The sequence below is a fragment of the Acomys minous genome (assembly GCF_964271855.1).
Source record: "Acomys minous genome assembly, chromosome: 7".
NCBI classification, from domain to species: domain Eukaryota; kingdom Metazoa; phylum Chordata; class Mammalia; order Rodentia; family Muridae; genus Acomys; species Acomys minous.
Window position 1 is genome coordinate 71,919,073 of NC_140488.1, and position 22,622 is coordinate 71,941,694.

A 22,622-nucleotide genomic window follows, 5' to 3' on the forward strand; every position below is an offset into this window, starting at 1 on the left:
GTTAGAGCCTCGCCGAGTTCTTCCTCGCCACTTTTTAACATTGCAAATTCACTTTTGTCCCTACCGTGTATTCCCCAACCCGCTTCCTCTCTTTTTGTTTTGTTTTGTGTTTTGTTTTTTCGAGAGAGAGTTTCTCGGTGTAACAGAGCCCTGCCTGTCCTGGATCACTTTGCAGACAAGGCTGGTCTCAAACACACCGAGGTCCGCCTGTGTCTGCCTCCCAGAGTGCTGGGATTGTAGGCGTGCCGACAGCATATCCGGCTCCCCACTTCCCAACTTTTGTTGTTGTTGTCGTTGTTGTTTTGCTTTTTGAGACATGATTTCTCTGTGTAGCCTTGGTTGTCCTGGACTCACTCTGTAGACCAGGCTGGGCTCAAACTCACAGCAATCCGCCTGCCTCCGCCTCCCAAGGGCTGGGATTAACATCCGGCCCCACTTTTATTTTTTTTATATATATTTTTATTTTTCAAAATAGAGTTTCTCTGTGTATCCTTGACTGTCCTGGACCCACTTTGTAGGCCAGGCTGGTCTCAAACTCACAGAAATCCGCCTGCCTCTGCCTCCCTGAGTGCTGGGATTAAAGACCTGCTTAACCACACTCCGCTCCCTTCCCCATTTTTATTTTATTTTATTTTTTCGAGACAGAGTTTCTCTGTGTAGCTTGGCTCTCCTGGACTGAATTTCTGGACCCGGCTGGTCTCAAACTCACAGAGATCCGCCTGCCTCTGCCTCCCGCGTGCTGGGACAAATCCCTGCTTAACCACGCTCCGCTCCCTTCCCCACTCTTATTTTATTTTATTTTTTCGAGACAGAGTTTCTCTGTGTAGCTTGGCTCTCCTGGACTGAATTTCTGGACCCGGCTGGACTCGAATTCACAGTGATCCGCCTGCCTCTGCCTCCCGCGTGCTGGGACAAAGGCGTGCTTAACCACGCTCCGCTCCCTTCCCCACTTTTATTTTATTTTATTTTTTCGAGACAGAGTTTCTCTGTGTAGCTTGGCTCTCCTGGACTGAATTTCTGGACCCGGCTGGACTCGAATTCACAGTGATCCGCCTGCCTCTGCCTCCCGCGTGCTGGGACAAAGGCGTGCTTAACCACGCTCCGCTCCCTTCCCCACTTTTATTTTATTTTATTTTTTCGAGACAGAGTTTCTCTGTGTAGCTTGGCTCTCCTGGACTGAATTTCTAGACCCGGCTGGGCTCGAATTCACAGTGATCCGCCTGCCTCTGCCTCCCGCGTGCTGGGACAAATCCGTGCTTAACCACGCTCCGCTCCCTTCCCCACTCTTATTTTATTTTATTTTTTCGAGACAGAGTTTCTCTGTGTAGCTTGGCTCTCCTGGACTTAATTTCTAGACCCGGCTGGGCTCGAATTCACAATTGATCCGCCTGCCTCTGCCTCCCGCGTGCTGGGACAAAGGCGTGCTTAACCACGCCCGGCTCCCTTCCCTACTTTTTAATCTCCAGTATTTAGCAACAAATATATTTTAAAAGTTTGTTCGCCCTATATATATTACCAAGTCCCGTAGGAACTGAGAATTTTTAGAATATTTCAACTTATTTTTGGCTCAACTTCCTCAACATCTCCAGCTGTGCTTGATCTACAGTTGGCACTCAAATACATACATGTTGAATAAAACATTGGCTGTAGCGTACACTAGTCTGGACTGTGTGGATCAATGCCGGTTACATTGCTACAACATTCTTGTTCTCTGAAAAGGGCTGCGAGCGGCCTGACGATGACGTCTTTCAGCTTTCAAAATGGGAAAGCGAAGTTCCCACAATTCTTAGAACTCAAATTTCTCGCCACAATTCAAAATGGCGGAGGGTGGGGCCTGTCACATGGTGGGCGGCACAGTCGCCTTTTTTTTTCCCTACCCGCCTCCCGCCTGGGCGGGTAGTCTCTGTGTCCCCGCCTCTGCGTTCTAAGCCTTTTCTAGGAATCAACTGGGATTGGCTGGCTGGCAGTCTGGGACTCGGCGTCGTCACTTCCTGTTGTGGGCAGTGGTTTCCTGTCACTGCAAGGTAACAATGGGGAAGGTAATGGCTGCTTGAGCTACGTCTCGGAGCAGGCGCTGAGTTAGAGGCGGGTCTTTCTCGGGGATTTAGGGGCGGCGTAAGGAGCAGAGGCACCAGAATTGGCGCGGCTGAGCCTCGGTGGCGGCTGCGTTGGCGGTGGAGCCCCGCGGGAACCCTCCTGCCAGCAACACAGAGTAAGTGTGGCCCACGGACTCCCCGAGACACGGGATGTCGGCTGGGGCTAAGGCTCTCAAAATGGCCCGAGCGGCCGGCCGGGGCCGAGTCACTGAACACGGCTTCCGGACCCAGGCTCGTGGCTTCGGGGGGCTCCGTGGCGTAGTCGCCGCTGCCATTTTAGCTGGGTGGTGTGTGGCGGCCGGCTCACTGAAGAAGGGGAAGGAGGTGGCTAGGACTTCCTCTCCGCGGCCATGGAGTCGCGGCTCGGCTCGGCCCTTTCGAGCTAAGATCGCCGGGGGAGGCGAGCCTGGACTTTGGGGCCTCAGCCGTGAGAATCGAAGTCTCCGGGCTTCTTCCGACTCGGAGTTGCCCCCTTCGGAGCCCTTCGTTGCGTGTAGGCCGCGGGTTTGGGGAAGTGGGGTGGAGGTGCTCTAAGTGAGATGTTGGGAACTGTTGGCCCTTCACGTTTCCCCGGGATTCGCAAAGCCCCGCTTTTGAACCCTTCTTCTGTAAGGGCAGTCCCAGTGTGTTGCCCTCTGGGTCTACGATGACAGCCTTCCTTGAGGATCGGGGGACAAATGTGGTTTGGTTTGCTTCCTTGCCTCTTTAGCCCTGGTTGTATGCTTGGCTTAGATGTTACTAGAAGGGTCCAACCCCCGCGTCAAAAAAAAAAAAAATTCAAAAACCAAAAAACGGAGGGAAAAGATGTTGCAAAAAAAAAATTTTTTTTTTTTTTGTAAGTGTGGGAATTGAGCCAGGTTGTTTTTAAGTTAATTTCCGTGTCATCTGCCAGCAATTCTACCCCTCCCCCACTCAAAAAACCCCTAAGGGTCCCGGCTTCTGCGGGCGGTACCTGCCACGTACGCCATAGCTTAGAAACTAGTATTAACCGGTTGGGCTTCTGCTTCCTGGATACTCAGTCCCTTTTCCCCTTACGCTGATTAATTTCAAGATGGAGGAGACAGCCACGTTCTTCCCTGGACAGTTTCACCGTACTTATTCCACAGGTTAGTTTGGCAGTCCGAGGCCTAGCAGACTAGTTATCTGGGTCGTTTTGTTTTTGTTTTTTGTTTTTTTCTTTTGGAGAGCAAAAGGATTTATATCAGATTCTCACGCACCCCTGGCAGGCCTAACTATTCTTTTTGCTAGAAGTAAGTCCCCTACATTTCTTGAGTTGTAATTAACCACAGTGCGTTCGGATGATTGAAGACAGAAGAAATAATAAATGTACTATAGCCTTTTCTTTGACTCTTCATAATTACAAAATTACTCATCTTCCCATCACGTCAGAGTCTTTTGTTGAGGAGGTAAGCACACTTGCCTGTCTGGCCTTTTCCTCAAATCAGTTTCTGAACTACTGGTTAAGTATCTATCTAGAAAGACGAAGCCAAGCACCCTTTGAAGTAAGTATTTTAGGGCAGTTCCTCTTATTGAAAAAGGTCACAAACATGCGTTAGTCTAAGATGTCCTGATGATTGTTATTACTTTAGTTTCTTCCTTGGGTTAGCATCGTGTACCAAATGAAGTTCTTGAAAGTGACTTTTAGGACCTGAAAATAATTACTACTCTGATAAGGAAAGGCTTATTTTAAACAAGTGTTTTGTTTTTGTTTTGGTTTTTTGGGGGGCTTTTGAGACAGGGTTTCTCTGTGTAGCCTTGGCTGTCCTGGACTTGCTTTGTAGACCAGGTTGGCCTCCATCCGCCCACCTCTGCCTCCCGAGTGCGGGGACTAAAGGTGAGCGCCACCACTGCCGGGCTTTAAACAAATTAATATTAAAAGACAGATTGCCTCTTGGCCGTTAAAGGAGATCTTTTATCTAATTCCTGGTTCCCTCCAACTTTCTTGGTTGTCCAAATATCCTAGTACTACTAGCATTGAATCAGGTTGGGTTATGATGGATGTAACCAAAATACATATGCTATGTGTTTCTAATGCTTTGTTTCATTTCAAAGAAAATGTGCATTATAACAGGAAAACTAATGAATGTTTTTTTTTTCTAGAGGAAGGTGAAGCCAACTGAATTCCAGCTTATTGGATTTCAGTACTATGTCATAAAAGACAGGTAATTATTTTGAGTTTCATCTGCTGGTGATTTTTAATGTAGAATGCATTTTACAAGTATATGTTGTTCTGTTCTACAGTCGTGTGCTTTGGAGTGAGGGGCGGGGGTTCATCGATGTTGCCATTCTTCCTGATGAGGGTGTGTGCTTTTTACTAAGAATTCAAAGGACACCTTTTCAGTACCTGAAATTCATCTGTGCTTTATATGTGACTTTCATTTATTCATTTTATAGTTATTCATTTTTGGTTTTTTGAGACAGAGTTTCTCTAACCCTGGCTGTCCTGGAACTAACTCCATAGACCAGGCTGGCCTCAAACTCAGAGCCTGTCTCCATCTCCCGAGTGCTGGGACCAAAGGCATGCGCCCCCACCTGGCTGTGTGACTTTTTGGTTTTTTGAGACAGGGTTTCTCTATGTAGTCATGGCTGTCCTAGTCTCACTTTGTAGACCGCCAGGTTGGCCTCAAACTCACAGTGATCCGCCTGCCTCTGCCTCTGCCTCCCAAGTGCTGGGATTGAAGGCGTGCACCACTACACCTGGCTGTGACTTTTATTTTTAAAGTAATCTAAAATTAGAAATTATTTTTAAATATTAGGTGAGTAGCTAAATGAAATCTCTTTTGTGTGTACGTGCCATTTTTTCTCTCCCTTTCAAGACTCCAGAAACCCTACTGGTGTGTACCATTCTAATTGATATTAATATTTTCATTATTATCAACATTGTAAGATAACCACATAAATGGCTTGCACTAACTAGGACACTTAAAACTAAGTGGAACCTTATTAATAAGTATTCCTGGAGAACAGGCGCACACTTAGATTGTCCTAAGCAAACTGGGGCTGGAGAGTTAGCTAGGCTATGCCTATAACTAACTTCTCTTGAAGGAATGTGTGCTAGGCTCTATGTTTGGCAGGGATTAAGTCAAACTCTTCACAAGCAACCCTTCATTGGGATGCTAACTGTTTTAAAGAAGAAAGCAAGACTACACTTGAGAAAAGGTTGAGTGGTTTGTTAAAATCTAGTACATGGTGGAGTCCTTAGATCTGTCTAACACTGAACTTAACTAACAAGAAAAAAGAAAGAAAGAAAAAGAAAAAAAAGTACCCAAGTATAAAGTGTTGCTGCACATGGTGGCACACATCTTTAATCTCAGCACTTAGGGAGGCAGAAGCAGGTGGATCTCTGTGAGTTTGAAACCAGCCTGGTCTACAGAGTGAGTTCCAGAACACAGGGCTACCCCTGTTATAGTCAAGGTTACACAGAGAAACCCTGTCTCAACACCCCCCACACACACAAAATTTCTATCTGCTTCTGCCTCCTGAGTGCTAGAATTAAAAGTATGTTTCACCATGCCCAGTGTTTTGTTTTGTTTTTAGGAATGCTTCATATTTGTAAAAGTGAAAGATCAAAGAAAAGCACAGCTAAACTTCTGTCCACTTATATACTGTAAATTTAATGACATTTAAACATTCTTTCTTTAAACATTTCTTGGGCTGGTCATAGTGGCGCATGCCTTTAATCCCAGCACTCTGAGGCAGAGGCAGAGGCAAGCTGTGAGTTGGAGGCCAGCCTGGCCTACAAAGTGAGTCCAGGACAGCCAAGGCTAACACAGAGAAACCTTGTCTCAAAAAACCAAGAAAACTAAACAAAAAAGTAAACATTTCTTGGGGAGGGGGCAGTGAGACAGGGTTTCTCTGTGTAACCGTGACTATCCTGGAACTCACTCTGTAGACCTGGGCACCGCCATCTAAGAAAAATTCTTAACACTTTTGGTGTCTATGTACATGATGTTACTTTTTATCCTGAGTTCAGATATGGTAGTTCATGATTTAACTTTGTTTTTCTTTTTGTTTTTATAGACTTGGCCATTAAATTTAGAGTCTTCTATATACCAGGCAAGTGCTCGTCTACCTCCTTTCACTTTGTACTTTGTAGTCTGTGTTCATGTCTCATGAAGTTGCCTAGGATACCCTGGAACTAACTGGAGCACAGACAGGCCTTGAACTTGTGATCTTCTCACCTTAGTTTTCCCATTGGGTAGTATTACAGATCTTTGCCACACGCCTGTCTCATGGTTTAACCTTTTTTGGGACAAGGTTTCACTATGCATTCCTGGCTACCCTGAGTACTGAGATTAAGGCGTCCATCTCCATACCTGGCTATGGTTGAACAAACAGCTGCTTTCTCTCTTTGTTGTTAGTAATTATTGAACTAATGCTTGACTGACAAAAACAACAAAGCCTAAGAAAGCAGGGCATAGTGGCACATGCCTTTAATCCCAGCACTTGGGAGGCAGAGACAGGCAGATCTCTGAGTTCAAGGCCAGCCTGATATACAGAGTGAGTTCCAGGATGGCCAGGGTTGTCTCGAAAAAACAGCAAAAACCCAAATACAAACAAAGAAAAAGCCCATGGTAAGATTCAGTAGTTATACCTATTGGGATTTGAGGAATGTAAAAGCACACAATCTAGCATGCTCTGAGGAGCGGCAGTAGCTGTTTAGTGAAGAGTTGATTGACTTTGGAATCAGTAGACCTATATTTAATTGCTACCCACCTTCTGCACATAGGCCTGGACAGAGAACTCCTTCCTTCTAGTCTTAGGATTCTCACTTGTGAAATTGAGGTACGTTTCCTACTTTATGGATTGAGGGTAGAACTGTTTAAAAAGATATGCTCTATAACCAGGGGAGAGAGCTATGTGCTTTAAGAAGAATCCGAAGCCAGGTGTGGTGGCGTACCCCTTCAATCCCAGCACTCAGAAGGCAGAGGCAGGCGGATCGCTGTGAGTTCGAGGCCAGCCTGGTCTACAGAGTGAGTCCAGGACAGCCAAGGCTACACAGAGAAACCCTGTCTCGAAAAAAATTTTTGGATTTTTCCTCTACAGTTGACTTTTATTGGTAATCTTTTGAGGAAATAATTGTTTTTAAATGTCTGAAGCTAGTCATATGTACAATGTGTCTTGGATATTAAACTTGAGAATGAAGTGATAGATTAAAGACCCTCTCTTTGCAGATGTAGGAGTCCAGGGTGGGTAGGCCTTGTCCCCTCTACTCCCCTTAGAAAATTAATGTTTCACACACACTAGGCAAGCACTCTGCCACTGAGCAAGAGGCCACTCTTTTTCTCCGTTACTAGTGCAACTGGAAATGTATGGCAATTTCTTTCATATGTCTGAAAAGCTATATATATTGGTTTTTTAAGATAGGGTTTCTCTTGTAGTACTGGCTGTCTTGGACTTACTTTGTAGACCAGGCTGGCCTCGATTGAACTTAGAGATCTGCCTGCCTCTACCTCCCAAGTGCTGGGATTACAGATGTGTGCTATAACACCCGGCTGAAAGGCCATTCTTTTTTCTTTTTTTCTTTTCTTCTTTTTTTTTTAGATTTGTTTTTTTTTTCTTTTATTCCTTTTTTTTTAAAGATTTATTTATTACTGTGTATGCAGTGCTCTGCCTGCATGTACACCTGCAGGCGAGAAGAGGGCATCAGATCACATTATAGATGGTTGTGAGCCACCATGTGGTTGCTGGGAATTGAACTCAAGACCTCTGGAGGAGCAGTCAGTGCCCTTAACCACTGAGCCATCTCTCCGGCCCTGAAAAGTCATTCTTTAAAACATTTTTAAAAACTGATTGTTTCATACTAAAGTGGATCATGTTCTCTTACATGTTTGACACATTTTTACCTTTAAAATGTTCTTTTTTTCCACTTACCAAACAATAGTAACATTATATCAGGTGAATAGAACTTGTGACTTAGGTTTATTACCTTTCTCCATTTTACACCACAGCCAATGCAAGACACCTTTAAAAGACCAGAATTATTTTGAGTATTCAAGAATGAGTTAGTTTACCAGGCATTGAGACCACTGCTTGCATTTAGATTTTTTTTTTTCCCGGTCAAAATGTAAGCCGTCACCTCAGGTCTTGGGGCCTTGGTGCCTTGGTGCAGCTGTAACTCACCATGTGACTGACCGGCCAGGGTGGATGTGCCTTCCCAGTGCTGAGATCTCTGAATGTACTCTTAACCAATGCAGAATTAAAGCAGAAAGGATGGAGAGCTGGCAGAAGTAGAGAATGAGCCAAATCAGATTTATTCTCCCTGTCCCCAAAATAACTACAAGGAACAAACTTTCTTTAATGGAAGCCACTGCCTTAGCAAGCACTGTTCTGTTTTGAGGCCTTGCCAAGAAAGTGGTAGAATTTTGTGTCATTGGAACATACAGCTTAAAAGTACTCTATTCCCAGATCAGGGGGAGACCTGTACTTAATGACATTTTAGTTGACAGGGTTCCTTGCATCCAATCTGTTCTAACTTGCGTTAACATCTACAGATACAGGTAGTTTGCTTGCTTTATGGTGCTGATTATATCTCCATTTGAGGGCAGTGTTGTATTAAAAGGAAGTTATTGGCTTCCCTGTTTTTGTCAACTCTTGGGTCTACTTTGACACTGGTTGTATTCTCTACTTGGTGGTGGCTTTCTGTTCCCTCCTTCCTTCTTCCCTTCCCCCTTTCTCCTTCTCTTCTTCCTTTTTTAAAAAAATAGGATCTCCCTGGCTAGACTGGAACTCATGTGTAGAGCAGACTGGCCTTGAGTTCACAGAGATGCATCTGGCCCTGTCTGCCTCCCTAGTGCTGGGATTAAAGCTCTGCACTGCACAAGTTTGCTGGACTTTATGTAGCCTTATTACCTTTGATATAGTGTATAAAGTAACACTTTGCATTTTTGTTTTAGCCTATCATCATTGTCTGCTTACTGAGAACACATATGTGTCCCCCAGGCTGCCCTCAAACTCACAGGGCCCCATGTGCTCTGCCTCCTGGGTATTTGGATTATATGTGTGAACCAACCTACTGAGTTCAGATACTGTTTTTTTTTTTTTTTAATTTTCTCCATTTTTTCCAAAGGTTTTTGCTGCTTCCAGGTTTAATCTCCTTGGTGCTATTAAGAATGTGCCACTGTTCTGTCATTGGCAGATGAGTTCTCTCTTAGGTTCTTGGATTTACCAGATTATTTTGCCTTCTTTGGGAGATTAAAATAAATTTTTTTTGGCTTTGCAAGACAGGCTTTCTCTGTGTAGCCCTGGTTGTCTTAGGTTGCTTTTGTAGACCAGGCTGGTCTTGAACTCACAACAGTCCGCTTGCCTCTGCCTCCCAAGTGCTGGGATTACAGGTGTGTGCCACCATGCCTGGCTGAGATATAAAATTTTAAAACCTATTCAGCTGGCACTTATTTTCAGAATTGTTTACTGATTCTTCAACAAGTTGATTTTGTCCTAACTTTAGTATCCAGAATAGTGCCTCCTTATGAATGTTAAGTACATCCTGGTTTACAAAGTGAGTCCAGGGCAGCTAGAGCTGTTACACTGAGAAACCCTGTCTCGAAAAAGCAAAAAGACCCAAAAGAATGTGAAGTAAACATTACTGGTGGTTTTCTTTAGGGAATCATGGCTTGAGGGTCTGATTTTCTTTCCCTTTGTGCTTTTCTGTTTTAAAAGCAGCTGTTGCTATCATTACCAATACCAGTTTGTGTTACTTGTAGGGAAAAATGGCAGCTTGTGCTGTTTTTTACATTTGTTCATAGTTGTTGGCCCATATGACTTCCATGACTGTTCACTTGAATTTCTAGTCCTCCCATAGTGGCAAGTTATTAAAACACTTCTCAGAAACTTCTATAAAAATTAAAAATCTTAGTAATGATATTAGAAAACTGAAAATATTGTGACCTCATCCTCTACCTCCTTGCCATTTTCATCTTACTGACATAAACAGTAGTACGATAGTTTTAAGAATGTGTTCTAAAGCCAGATGGTGCTGGCACACGCCTTTAATCCCAGCACTCGGGAGGCAGAGGCAGGTGGATCTCTGTGAGTTTGAGGGCCAGCCTGGTCTACAAAGTGAGTCCAGGACAGCCAGGGTTACATAGAGAAACCCTGTCTCAGAAAACAAAACATATAATAATAACTAATAATAATAATAACAACAATAATAATAATAGTCGTCTAAGGGAATTAGAATTGAGATCCGGGTGTGACTATTTCTAGACTATTCGTCCTCAAGTAAGTAAGTGGACAAAATCTTACAGGAACAGGCCCCTTTCTTACTCTTTTTTTTTTTTTAATCTGGAATAGGGTTTTGATTGTGTTTCTTTGAGACAGAGTCCCTGTATCTTGAGGTGGCTTTGAACTCTTGCCTTGGCCTTCCAAGTATGGGGGGTAAGAGTGTGAGCTACTATACCGAGCAGGTTTTTGTTTTTCCCTTTAGACTGCTTTCTGAAGATTCTGGTAATTATTACATGTGTGGGAGGAATAAATTAGAGTACTTTCCACCACAGATTTCAATTTTCTTCCTTTTCTTGTTGGTTTGGGCTACTGTAATAGAGTGTCCTAAGCTGCATATCTTATATACAACAGAAGCTTAGAGAGTTTCAACAGTTGGTAGTCAGAATCAAGGCCTGGGCAGTTGGGGAGAGTCTGGTGAGGGTTGACAAAAAAAAATTGAGGTAGCTCTCTAGGGTTTCTTAGAAGGGCATACTAATCCTTACTTCCTAACACTAGAACCCTGAGGGTGAGGCTTTCAGCATGTGAACCTTGGGTGAAAGAGAAAAGCCAAAATTCCAGAAAGGTCACGCCCTCATCTCCCTCTCCCTGTTCCTCTGTGTCTCTGTCCCTCTCCCATCCCCATTTCTCTGTTCTTTGATTTTGGTTTTGGTTCTTGTTTTGGAGACGAGGTCCTACAGGCTAGCCAGGAGTTCAAAATCTTTTCTTCTCAGAGACAGGCATGGTAGCACACACCTTTTCTGCAATACTTTTAGATCATAGGGTCAAAAGGATCGAAAGTGTGAGGTCATCTTGTGCTACATGAAGCCTTGTCTTAAATATGCAAAACATCCTTTGTCCTCACTTTCCTGAGTTGCTGGGATTACAAGCTTGTGTCACTATGATTAGCCTGATGAAAGTTTTTGCTGAGATTAATAAAAGTTATTAACTAATGGCAATGAAGACTGGTGGGTTTTTTTTTTAAGAGAACAATATTTTTTTTTCTCGAGTTTAAAGTTAGTGTGCCTTAATGACCACTTGCAAATGTTTATCCACTGAGGGTAACTTGAAATGAGATTTTTATACATGTCATCTTTTTGTGTGTCATTTGTAGATTTAAGGGTAGGAATTGTGAATGTTTTGTATTTGAAAATGCCCTCTCATGTACACGTCTCTTTAACAACCCACAGGCTTGATTTTAATGGTGCCATTCATCTCTTAGAGATTCTATTCCTAAGAATACCCTTTAGTATATCATTAGCATGAATTATTATTTCCCCTTGAAGGCTAGATAGAAACTCCTCAACTATAATCTCTGCTTATATGGATTGTAACTTGCCTACCGAGGGCTTGAAAGAGACCATTCACATGTAAGAAAAAATGTACAATATTCTAGGAGTCTGGGTTATCTCACTTGGGTTGAGTTTTTCTAGCTCCATCCAGAAACTTATGACCTTTAAGTTTCATAACTTCATTGTAATAGGTGAATGTGTAATTTTTTCCAATGTGTGACTTTTTTTGAAGAAATGTTTTAGATGAGATCCTTTACCTTGGGTGCTGTGATTTGCAGAGCATAGGTTTCCGGTATTGGGAGTATTTTGACAAGTGTATTAGTTTAATTTTCTACTACTTTAGCACATTGATAGTATCTGCCTAAATGCAGCCTTGGTCATCTAATCCAGTTAAAAGTAGGAAGCCTCTGCTATGCCTTTATGTGTGATGTTCAAAGTGTGCTTTTTTAGTCACCATGATGAGCGTGTGCTTGTACGTCTTTAAAAGTCACATGATCATACGCATTCCATAGTTGAAATACTAGCAAATTGCAATTGCAGTGAGGTAGCTGGAAGTACAGAGAGCAGCAGTGCAAAGCAGTGAGGGAAGCACTCCAGTCTGTCACAGTTACTCAGCTTGCCTGTTATCACCCAAGCCTGCGTGGCTGTGCTCCAGCAAGTCTGTGCCTCTAAGTGTGTATTTTGTTTTGTTTTTTGGTTTTGGTTTTTTGAGACAGGGTCTCTCTGTGTAGCCTTGGCTGTCCTGGATTCGCTTTGTAGACCAGGCTGGCCTCGAACTCACAGCGATCCGCCTGCCTCTGCCTCCCGAGAGCTACGATTACAGGCGTGCGCCATGACCCCCGGCTAGTAGTCATTCTTTATGGCACCTTTCTGTGAGCCCAGCACTCAGGAGGCTTGGGTAGGAGAAACATGGACCACACAGATTTCCCTGGCTCAGATAGCTGGCTGTGTATTCTTGTGGTCCACTTTCTAGCACCTCAATGGAAAAGCCACCTTCAGATTACAAAGAACATTGCTGAACATGGCCCAAAGCACTGTTGTTTGCTAACTCCCAGATTTAGTTTTCCAAAGCTTTGCAGTTACATTTCCTTTATTTCTTTTTCTTAAAATTCACCTCTATCATGTATTCTGGGTTTCCATGTAAATAAAACTATGGAGTGCATAATGATGTCAGTTTTCAAATTGTTTGTTCTCTTTTTAGATAATTTTCCACTTGTTCATCAAGATGGAAAGTTCAGATTCTAACGACAAAGGAAATGACCAATCTGCAGCACAGCGCAGAAGTCAGATGGACCGATTAGACCGGGAAGAAGCTTTCTACCAATTTGTCAATAATCTGAGTGAAGAAGATTATAGACTCATGAGGGACAACAACTTGCTAGGCACTCCAGGTAAGCTACGCGTAATGTAAGTTGTGTGTCTGAGTTGCTGAGTTTTTAAGAAAACAGCTTGTTTTATGTTTCTTTAGTTAAAGAAAAATTACTAATATTGGAGATGCTGAATGGCACTTACTGCTATATCTATTACCTGATTCTGTTCTTTCATACTTAGTGGAATAATCCTGTCAGATGTTTGTAACTTTTGAATTATATAAGTTTTTAATACCATGGATTGAATAGAATTGAACTGGACAATTTAGCTATCCATGCATCCAAGTACAAAATAATTAACGAGCCTTTGTTTCTAGGACAGAACCTTTCATTTCTCTGATTCTCTGAATACGTCCCACTGTGACCCAAAGAGTTAATAGCTACAACTTTGTCCTTAAGCCAGTCTTTGGCTCAGATGAGGGCTCAGTCTGTTGCCACCAACCTGTGGATGGTATCGTTAATTTTCAAAGGGAAGGTTTTTAGGAAGACTTAGGTGGAACATTTTGAGCAAACAGTGCTGAACTTTAGTTAGAATGTCTTAACTGCAGTTCTGGCCCTGTTGTTATTCGGTGTGATTTTCCGCAAGTCAGTCGCTCAGTCGAAAATGCAGCTAACAAAAGCCAGACATGATGTGCTAGTCCTAGCTGCACAGGAGCCTCTTGAGTTTGAGGTCAGCTAGGATGGGCCCTTCTTTAAAAAGAATCATGTGGGTAGGGAGAAAAAGAAATCGACTTGTTGATTTTCGTTTGTAACTTGGAGAAACAAAACAAAACTGTTCACCTTTCAGGTGAAAGTACTGAGGAGGAGTTACTCAGAAGACTACAACAAATTAAAGAAGGCCCACCACCGCAGAGCTCGGATGAAAATCGAGGTATATTTTGTTTGGGGATGTAGGGACAGGATGGAATGATAGGGAACTTTTTATAATAGTAAATGTCAGCCAGAGGTTATTTAGAAATGCCACGAATTAATGTGGTGCTAAGTAGCTGCTCATAAAAAGAGAGGTGGCATTTCCTGGCTATTTGGTAAGCATGCCAGCATTGCTGTTTTCCACCTCACCTTTGGATTGTGTGTTAATTGGGCAACAGTGAGAAGTAGCCAGTTTAAATGAGATTTTCCTCCCCTTGGCTTTCCACATTCGTTGAAATTTTCTCCTGTTTAATTCTTTCTTTATGAATGTGGCTTTATCAGTAAAAAAAGAAATGCTGCTCTGTCGGCCCTAGCACCTTTCAACTGGGTGTTTGTTCCTCTTGCGGGGTGGGCATTAGCAATGACTGGAGACATGTTTGGTTGACACAGCTGATCAGGGTTTGCTATTAGTATTAAGCAGGCAGAGGGCAGGAGTGCTGGGGACTGCTGCTTCCCTCTCTGCAGGAAATAGGGGATTGGACTGTAACCTAGGAGCTATGGTGGTAATTTAGCTTATGAACAAACTGTTAGGTATCCTGTTGCTCTATGTTCAGACAGTGGATTTGATACGGTCTCCATTTTCATGGTAGTTGAAATTTTTGATATTGACAAATACTCAAGTGATTATAAGCCGTGAACTTTGCTTATATTTTTGCTATGGGTACAATATTCTTATATCTTAACACAACTTGATGGTATCCAAACACTTAAGCTAGGCCCCTAGGTGAAGTAATAGAGACTGAAAGTTTGGTAGAAATGTAATGGGGACCAAATACCAGCACTGGCTCCCTAAGTGGTGATTATGTAGTTTGATTTTTGTTTAGACAATGCCCTGGAAAATCCACATATCCACCCATAGCCTGACAGCATCTTCTAGACCAGTGGTTCTCAGCCTTTCTAATGCTTGTGACCCTTTAAGACAGTTCCTTCGACCGCAAATGTAATTTTGCTACTGTTATGGAGCATAATGTAAACATCTGGTCTGCAGGTGGTATTAGGCAACCCTGTGGAAGGGTGCTTTAACTAACACACACACACACACACACACACACACACACACACACACACACACACACACACACACACACACACACACACACACACACACACCAACCACCCTAGCCAAGGTGGTCGTGACCCACAGGTTGAAAACTGCTGTTCTGGACTCAGGCCTCTAGATTCCCTCTGAAAATAAGATTTCTCTTAGCTGTGTCTCTTGAAACATCTGAACTTTTCCTGTGTTTTACTTAGAAATCAGTGTGGCACACAGCATAAGGACCCTAAATGTAAAATGTGTTCAGAATTGCAAACTTCTTTAATGTTTCTGAGTATCCTAATTTTTGGAGTTCCTTTCTCTCCCTCTTCCCCCTTTGTTTTAAACAGGTGGAGACACTTCAGATGACATGTCCAATGGTGATTCTATAATAGATTGGCTTAACTCTGTCAGACAGACTGGAAATACAACACGAAGTGGTCAGAGAGGAAATCAGTCCTGGAGAGCAGTGAGCCGGACTAATCCAAACAGTGGTGATTTCAGATTCAGTTTAGAGATAAATGTTAACCGTAATAATGGAAGCCAAACTCCAGATAATGAAAATGAGCCATCTGCTAGACGTCTTAGTGTAGAAAGCATGGAAACCAGCAGCCAAAGGGAAGTGGAAAGTCCTGCATCTGAATCGACATCTGCCAGGCCATCTAGGGCAGAACGAAATTCATCTGAAGCTATAATTGAAGTGCCATTCACCAGAGGCCAGAGGAGGGCAAGAAGCCGCAGCCCGGAACACCGGAGAACAAGAGCAAGATCTGAAAGAAGTAGGTCACCTCTGCATCCAACAAGTGAACTTCCACGAAGAAACCAGCATAGTATCTCATCTCAGACTTTTGAGCACCCTTTGGTAAGTGAGCCCGAAGGGAGTTCTAGAACCCGCCACCACGTGACCTTGAGACAGCAGATAACCGGATCTGAGTTACTAGGGAGAGGTCTTTTTGCAGCTGCTGGGTCAAGAAATGCCACTCAAGGAACAAGTTCTTCAGATGCAGGAAGCAATGGTGAATCCACGGGATCTGGTCAGAGACCTCCAACCATAGTCCTTGATCTTCAAGTGAGAAGAGTTCGTCCTGGAGAATACCGGCAGAGAGATAGTATAGCTAGCAGAACTCGGTCAAGGTCTCAGACTCCAAACAACACAGTCACATATGAGAGTGAGCGTGGAGGGTTTAGACGCACCTTCTCACGTTCTGAACGTGCAGGCGTGAGAACCTACGTCAGTACTATCAGGATTCCCATTCGTAGAATCTTAAATACTGGACTAAGCGAAACGACATCTGTTGCCATTCAAACTATGTTAAGGCAGATAATGACAGGGTTTGGTGAGCTAAGCTACTTTATGTACAGTGACAGTGATTCAGAGCCTAGTGCCTCGGTGCCCACTCGAAATATGGAGAGAGTAGAATTGCGGAATGGAAGAGGGAGCTCTGGTGGTGCTAACACCTCTGGTACCACTTCGAGCCCTAGCCCTAGTTCAAGTGGTGAAAGTTCAGAAAGTAGCTCAGAGATGTTTGAAGGTGGTAATGAAGGAGGTTCATCTGGCCCAGCAGGTGCCAGGAGAGATGGTCGACATAGGGCCCCAGTGGCATTTGATGAAAGTGGCTCCTTGCCATTCCTTAGCCTGGCCCAGTTTTTTCTCTTGAATGAAGATGATGAGGACCAACCAAGAGGACTCACCAAAGAACAAATCGATAACTTGGCAATGAGAAGTTTTGGTGAAAACGATGCATTGAAGACCTGTAGTGTTTGCATTACAGAATATACAGAAGGCAACAAACTTCGTAAACTACCTTGTTCCCATGAGTACCACGTCCATTGCATTGACCGCTGGTTATCAGAGAATTCCACCTGTCCCATTTGCCGCAGGGCAGTCTTATCTTCTGGGAACAGAGAAAGTGTTGCGTGATGAAAACTAGACTCTCAGCCACATAGCTGAAGTTGTGATGGGCAAACAGAAATCACTTGCTTTATCTCCACTTTTTTTGAGTGGTGCTTAATACGTAGTTACAGCCTGAAGTGAGTCATTGCTTTCCGGTAGAGCCATTTTTTTCTCTAGTTTCTCTTTCAGGATGGAAAGACTGTTTTAAAAACAACGTTCTAGGACTTAACTGTTTGATTTCGGTACCTGATGAAGTGCTAACCTGTTACTGATAATTTACCCATGTATGCGTGTCAGCTTTTTCTTTGTTATCCTAAGGTCTGCCTTAGCAGTGGCTCCTTTCTAGCTCATGTTGACCTCTTTTTAAAGTTTCCCAGGCCATCAGAGACCCACTCAAGACTAAGTCCCATTACACCTTTTGTAAGTGATTACTTAAAACTATACCATTCCCAGTCATTGACACAAATTCATTCACATTCTGACTATTTGTTCACCTTCCAGAGTGGGTGATGACGGACATATCAGTGTAAATAACACTAAGCAGTTAGGATCTTCTAAGCGTATTAACTGTCCTAAGCCCATCACTGTGGCACACAATAGAGTGAAACTTATAGTTTAATTGAAATATTTATCTTGTGGAAATATTAAAAAGCCTATGCTTGTGTAAGTGAAAAAAAATCACATTCATTTGTTTAAAAATGTAAAGCTATTTTGTAGAGGCTCAGTACTTTTCCAATGCACTGTTGTATTAATGCATTCAAAATTGTAAAGTACCATGCTTAAAAATGAGAACTGCTTTTTGTGAGCCAGCATAGTGAAACAAATGCACCGAACAAAGTAAGAAGCTGCTTTTATAAGTGTGTAGAGGTCAAGAGCAGAACATATCTATATTTAATGTGTTTGTGAGCAGCTACTGTGACATAAAAAGGAAAGGACCATGCAGATTCAAACTGCATGAAGATCACATATTTTAACTTGGATTTAGGCAGGAAGTGAGAGACGAGGGTAAAGCAAAGCACTAGAGACTGGAGCATTTCCACAAAAGCATAGACCTGAACTGGCTGCCGCAGCTTCGTCCAGTATTCTACTTGAAAAGATGACAGAAGATCAGAACATTTGCCAGAGCTGTGTGTGTGTGTGTATGTGTGCGTGTGCACGCGTGCGTGAAAAAACAAACCACTACCACCTAGCACAAGTTAAATTGATGTTTTATGATCTGTTCTAAAAACAAAAACTGGAGAGGAAAGAGACTTTTAAACCATTTTTAAAGTAAGGATTTTAGTTGGTACAGATGGGTGTGCTATTGGAAAAGTCTGGAATTTGCTTGTTTTTGAGAGATTTATCATGTAAGGTACTAGTGCACACTTGTTGATATTTCATTGCTTGATCTTTTATTGGCAGTAAGTCTTGTTGGGTTACTTGAAATTCAGATTTTAGCTGTCTTGCCCGTATTTGATGATGAAGTGGCTGGCTCCCATCTATCGAGATAACCCCAGGCCTCTCGCCTTGTTTTTCTTTTGAGGCTGATTGGGGTTAGGGTTAGTCTGGTTGTGGAGCAGATATTTAAAATGTTTCTCTGGAGAAAGCTAGCAGGGCAGAAGAGAAGCTGGATGGTGTGCACACATCCTTGGCCCTCAACCACATGAGTTAACTCCTCATGTTAGTCCAGTACTCTAGACAAACCTGCTTACCCTCACTGATATGGCCTTAGCAGAAAAGACTACTTCGAAGTTCATTCTTTCATGTCATCTTCTGGCTTTCAATCCTACCTAAGTATCAAGGAAATTAAATTGTAAATATATGGTAGTTGTTTACAAAGGATATGTACTGCTCTTGCAAGGAAGTAATGTCCAAACAAAGCTTCACTTATTTTTTTTAATATAAGCAGATTTCCCTGTTTATGGCGCTTATGTAGTACATTTCTATCTTTTAAAAGAATTGTCCATGTAAAAGTCAGGGTTCCTTTATATTTGTGAGCCTCCTAGTCTATGGTTTTTAGATCTGCAGGATAATCCTGGCTAGCTAAAAACACAAGTCCATTTTCCTCTTGGCAAAATGTTCCATTTTAGGGGTGTTCGTTTTCTATAGCTCAAAAACAGCTGCAGCACATTCTAAATACAGTTATTGACAACAGGCACCTCCCTAACCTCCCCAAGCATATTACTCATTTGTGAAGTGTTAAAGTCTGAGGTAACCCAGGCAGGATACTGGTTGTGAATGTAGATGCTGAAGCTATTCAAAAACACTGGAAATCAGTCTTTATATTTCTAGCCTTCAGTAGAACTCACATGTTTAATTTGCATGTGGACCCTTTCAAGTAGCGCTCCTATCCATTGGGTTGTGTAGAATGAATACAAGTATTTTTTGTGGGAGTTGCTTTTTTATTTTTAAAGTCCATGGCTATTATATATTACTAGTGCTGCAGACATTAAAAATAAGATTGTTCGTATAGGTGTCAGGTGTGCAATGAAGAACAAAACTCTTTTTTTCCTTACCAGTGTCCAAACACTTATTGAGGGAATATTTTCTTGCAGAAAACTTTGACATTTCATTTTGTATTTTTGCACTTTTTCTTTAAAGCAAAAAGGTTCTGTCTTTAAGATCTACTTTGAACTTCATGCAGTCATAATGTTGGGAGATTACATTTTTCAAGCATAGGATAGGGAAAGTACTAAGCCTGACTTTCCTTGGATATTTTTTTTAATCTGCTTAGTAGTGTAAAGGTTTGCAGTGTTTTGTTTTATTCTTTTATTCCACGCAGCTTACAGTGTTGAGATTTATTAAGTGCTGAAAACAAAATTGAACAAAATTTTAAAATGGCAGGCCACTTGTAGTAACATTGAAGAGAGCTATGGTGGGACTTTGGAGCATTTTCTCTGAAAAGAACATGTTGGTTGCACCTCCACGTTGGCGGGGAGAGAGAGGAGGCTCACTCGCTAGTGTTGGAACAGGTAATTGTCAGATTGTTAAGGAAGTTATTGCCAGGAGATAGATATTCAGTCTTTAGGGACACGGTTGTTAGTGTCCATCCAAGATAGGAAACTGCTTCACTTTGTTAGCTTAAGCAATGTTTTTTTTTATTTTTGTTTTTTGCTGTTGTTGTTGTTATTATTATTCTTCCCCTCCCCCACCTTCTGGGAAAACTTCATTTCTGTGCCAAGTATTCTCTGCTTTTGTCAGTGTCTTATGTTTATGAATCGTTAGCATTTAGCATGCTTTGTATTTAACCACCTGCTTCTATGACTTTTACTCAGCTTTCCAAATACCTGGATGATAAAGAGGTCAATGTTGCAGAATGACTGTTAAAGGCCATTTCTAACACTTTGCTAGAATATGGTGGCACCTTGTGGTTGACATTTTTTTTAACAGATGGAGGATATTCTTAATTCTTTTGTGAGAGGAAATTATTTGTAATCTGCCTTAGTTGATTTGTTTAATGTTTTTTTTTGATGTTTTTTTTTGACTGGCTTTCCTGTCACACGTCTTACCAAAAATACTAAGTGCATGGAAGCCATGTGTGTAGGAAACTTAAGTTCTTTGTTAATTTTCTAAGACTGTTCTGATTGTCACTGTCTGGAGTATTATTCCTGTACCTTTGTAACAAGAGGAGGAGAAGGCACATAGAAGTGTCTCTTACTTCCCCCTTAGTACAGGTCAGTATGTTTGATGCTCGGTAACAGTGTTATAATTGAGTTACCTAGTAAATGGTTCTTCTAAAATAATATTTTAAAATATGCATTGATGTATCATGCTTCACTTGGGAAGTTCAAGGTCTGAGGAAAGAGTATTTCTAAGTCACAGTTTAAGCAAATAAAAGAGCTACGAGCTCACTATGTGCCCTTTAAGTTTTTTTTTTTGTTTGTTTGTTTGTTTTAGCAATCTGAATTAACTTTTGAGGTAAGGTCTTGCTGTGTACTCACAGCCTGGGACTTACCCTGCAGACCAGGCTGGCCTCAAACTTATGGCAGTCCTTGTGCCTCTGCTTCTCAGCTGTGGGGAATGCAGGTACTTGTCACCAAACCCAGCTCAGCACTCTGAAATTAATTCCTTTACCTTCACTAGGACATTTTTAAAATACTGTGCAACACTCCAGGAAGTGAGTGACCTCATGTTAAGTCACCATAGTTCATGTCCAAAAGCCTTGGCTTAGAGTAGAACTACTACCGGGCACAGTTTTTTAAAGGATCAGTCTTAGGATTTTTTTCATGCCTATGTACATGTCTGGATTCAGATCTTAAAAGGTTTACCAGCCACTCAGAATCACAGCGGGGTACATAGGACTTTTTGCCTTGGCTATTTTGAGAGGGTTTCATTATGTAGCCCAGGCTGTCCTGGAATTAGTGATTCCCCATAACTGCTGGGATTATAGAAACAGGACACCCTCATCCAGCAAGGGTTTGTTTCCTGAAGCCCCGCAGCTGCTTTATAGTCATTTGGGCAAAGCAGCTGCCTAGAGCTGGGCAGTGAAAGAACCCTGTCAGACCACCGTGCCTTGTTTCAAGGTGTCTCTCAGTTCTCATCTTGAAGATTGTTTCCAGTTCCAAGTTCTAGTCAAGCCGGCTGCCCAGCCTTAACTCTGTTTAGTGCCCTGTTACTAAAGTTTTTTAACAGATTGGTTTCTACATGTTTAAACTGTCCAGCATTTGGATTTTACCTCTTGATAGCTCCATTTCTCCCTGGTGCTGCTTTTAAAAGGTATAGGGCCCCGTGAAGAGTCCAGTAGAATAGGTACACAGTTGGCTGGGTTATGGACCTACGTATGTCTTCTCCCAGGAGAAGCTGCTTTGACATACATGTTTACTTGGGTTCCTGTAATAAACTAGGCAGCAGCCCTGAGAAGCTCTGTGAAACCTGTAAGAACCGGAAAGGATTTGAAGAGGGCTGCCCTTAAGTCTTTGGACATAAAGCACGTGTGTGCATACTGTGTAAAGACTAAAGTGATTGTCATACCAGGGCTTCCTGACCTCGGGGAAACATTTTCAAAAAAGCATAAGAGCACAAAGGGGAGTGAGTTTGGCTTGTTTTGTCTGGTTTCTCATTTCCTTACCATTTAAACCTGAATGAAACACCCTTCTCCAGGATCTGATCGAGCAAACTCCTGGTTGGGAAGCCCTGTATTCAATTTTGAGAATGTACCCAACTTTTTGTACAGTGCTTTACACCGCTAAGATTTAACTTGTTTAATGCAGAAGGAGACCTCGAAAGGTCAGTCATTAAATCTGGTTTGATTATTAATAGCTATCTTTTAGGAAGCTTTTTCCCTATGTACGATGTCATACTGCAGACTTAAAATATAGACTATCAATAAAATGCATGAAGTAATCATTTGTGTTTTTTCATCCTTGGGGTTTTAAAAAGTGGACACTAATCAAGGTTCTCGTACTTTAAACAAGTCACATTAGGCCACTCGGGAGGCAGAGGCAGGCAGATCCCTTTGAGTTCAAGGTCAGCCTGGTCTACAACGCAAGTCCAGTACAGCCAAGACTAACACAGAGACCCTGTCTCGAAAAACTGAAACCAACCAAACAAAAAAGTTACATTAGGCAATTTTTAGAATCAAGGATGAATACTGCACCTTGATTCTGATGGCCTCAGCAGCTCTGGGTATGGGCAGACAGGTACTGGTTTTGTTACTTGGCCTCAGTTTCTATCTGGGGTCAAATGCCTTAATCTTTGCTAGAAAAGGTGAAAGTATATTCCAAGAATCGGGGGAATCAGTAACATTTGAAGTAGGCGTGTCTATGCTGTTTGTGCCCTGTCTGCTGCCTTGCTTGACGTCCCTGGACAGAATGGGTGTGCATGTGTGCTTGTGCAGTGTTTGTCTTCCAT

The 22,622-nt window shown here is 42.4% G+C and overlaps 1 protein-coding gene across 3 annotated transcripts; it reads left to right on the plus strand.

Moving 5' to 3' along the window:
* Nucleotides 1-2,004: 2,004 nt before the first annotated feature.
* RLIM (ring finger protein, LIM domain interacting) lies at nucleotides 2,005-22,115 on the plus strand. 3 transcript variants are annotated; one of them, XM_084788799.1, is made up of 7 exons: nucleotides 2,005-2,212; nucleotides 4,197-4,258; nucleotides 6,117-6,152; nucleotides 6,826-6,881; nucleotides 12,789-12,978; nucleotides 13,745-13,828; nucleotides 15,250-22,115. In XM_084788799.1, exons 5-7 carry the CDS (start codon nucleotides 12,813-12,815, stop codon nucleotides 16,818-16,820), a joined length of 1,821 nt encoding a protein of 606 aa, XP_084644925.1. In that variant the 5' UTR covers nucleotides 2,005-2,212; nucleotides 4,197-4,258; nucleotides 6,117-6,152; nucleotides 6,826-6,881; nucleotides 12,789-12,812; the 3' UTR covers nucleotides 16,821-22,115. The 3 variants fall into 3 exon arrangements, with proteins under 3 accessions (XP_084644925.1, XP_084644923.1, XP_084644924.1); XM_084788797.1 differs by lacking the exon at nucleotides 6,826-6,881; XM_084788798.1 differs by lacking the exons at nucleotides 2,005-2,212; nucleotides 6,826-6,881 and adding an exon at nucleotides 2,746-3,202.
* Nucleotides 22,116-22,622: the final 507 nt, after the last annotated feature.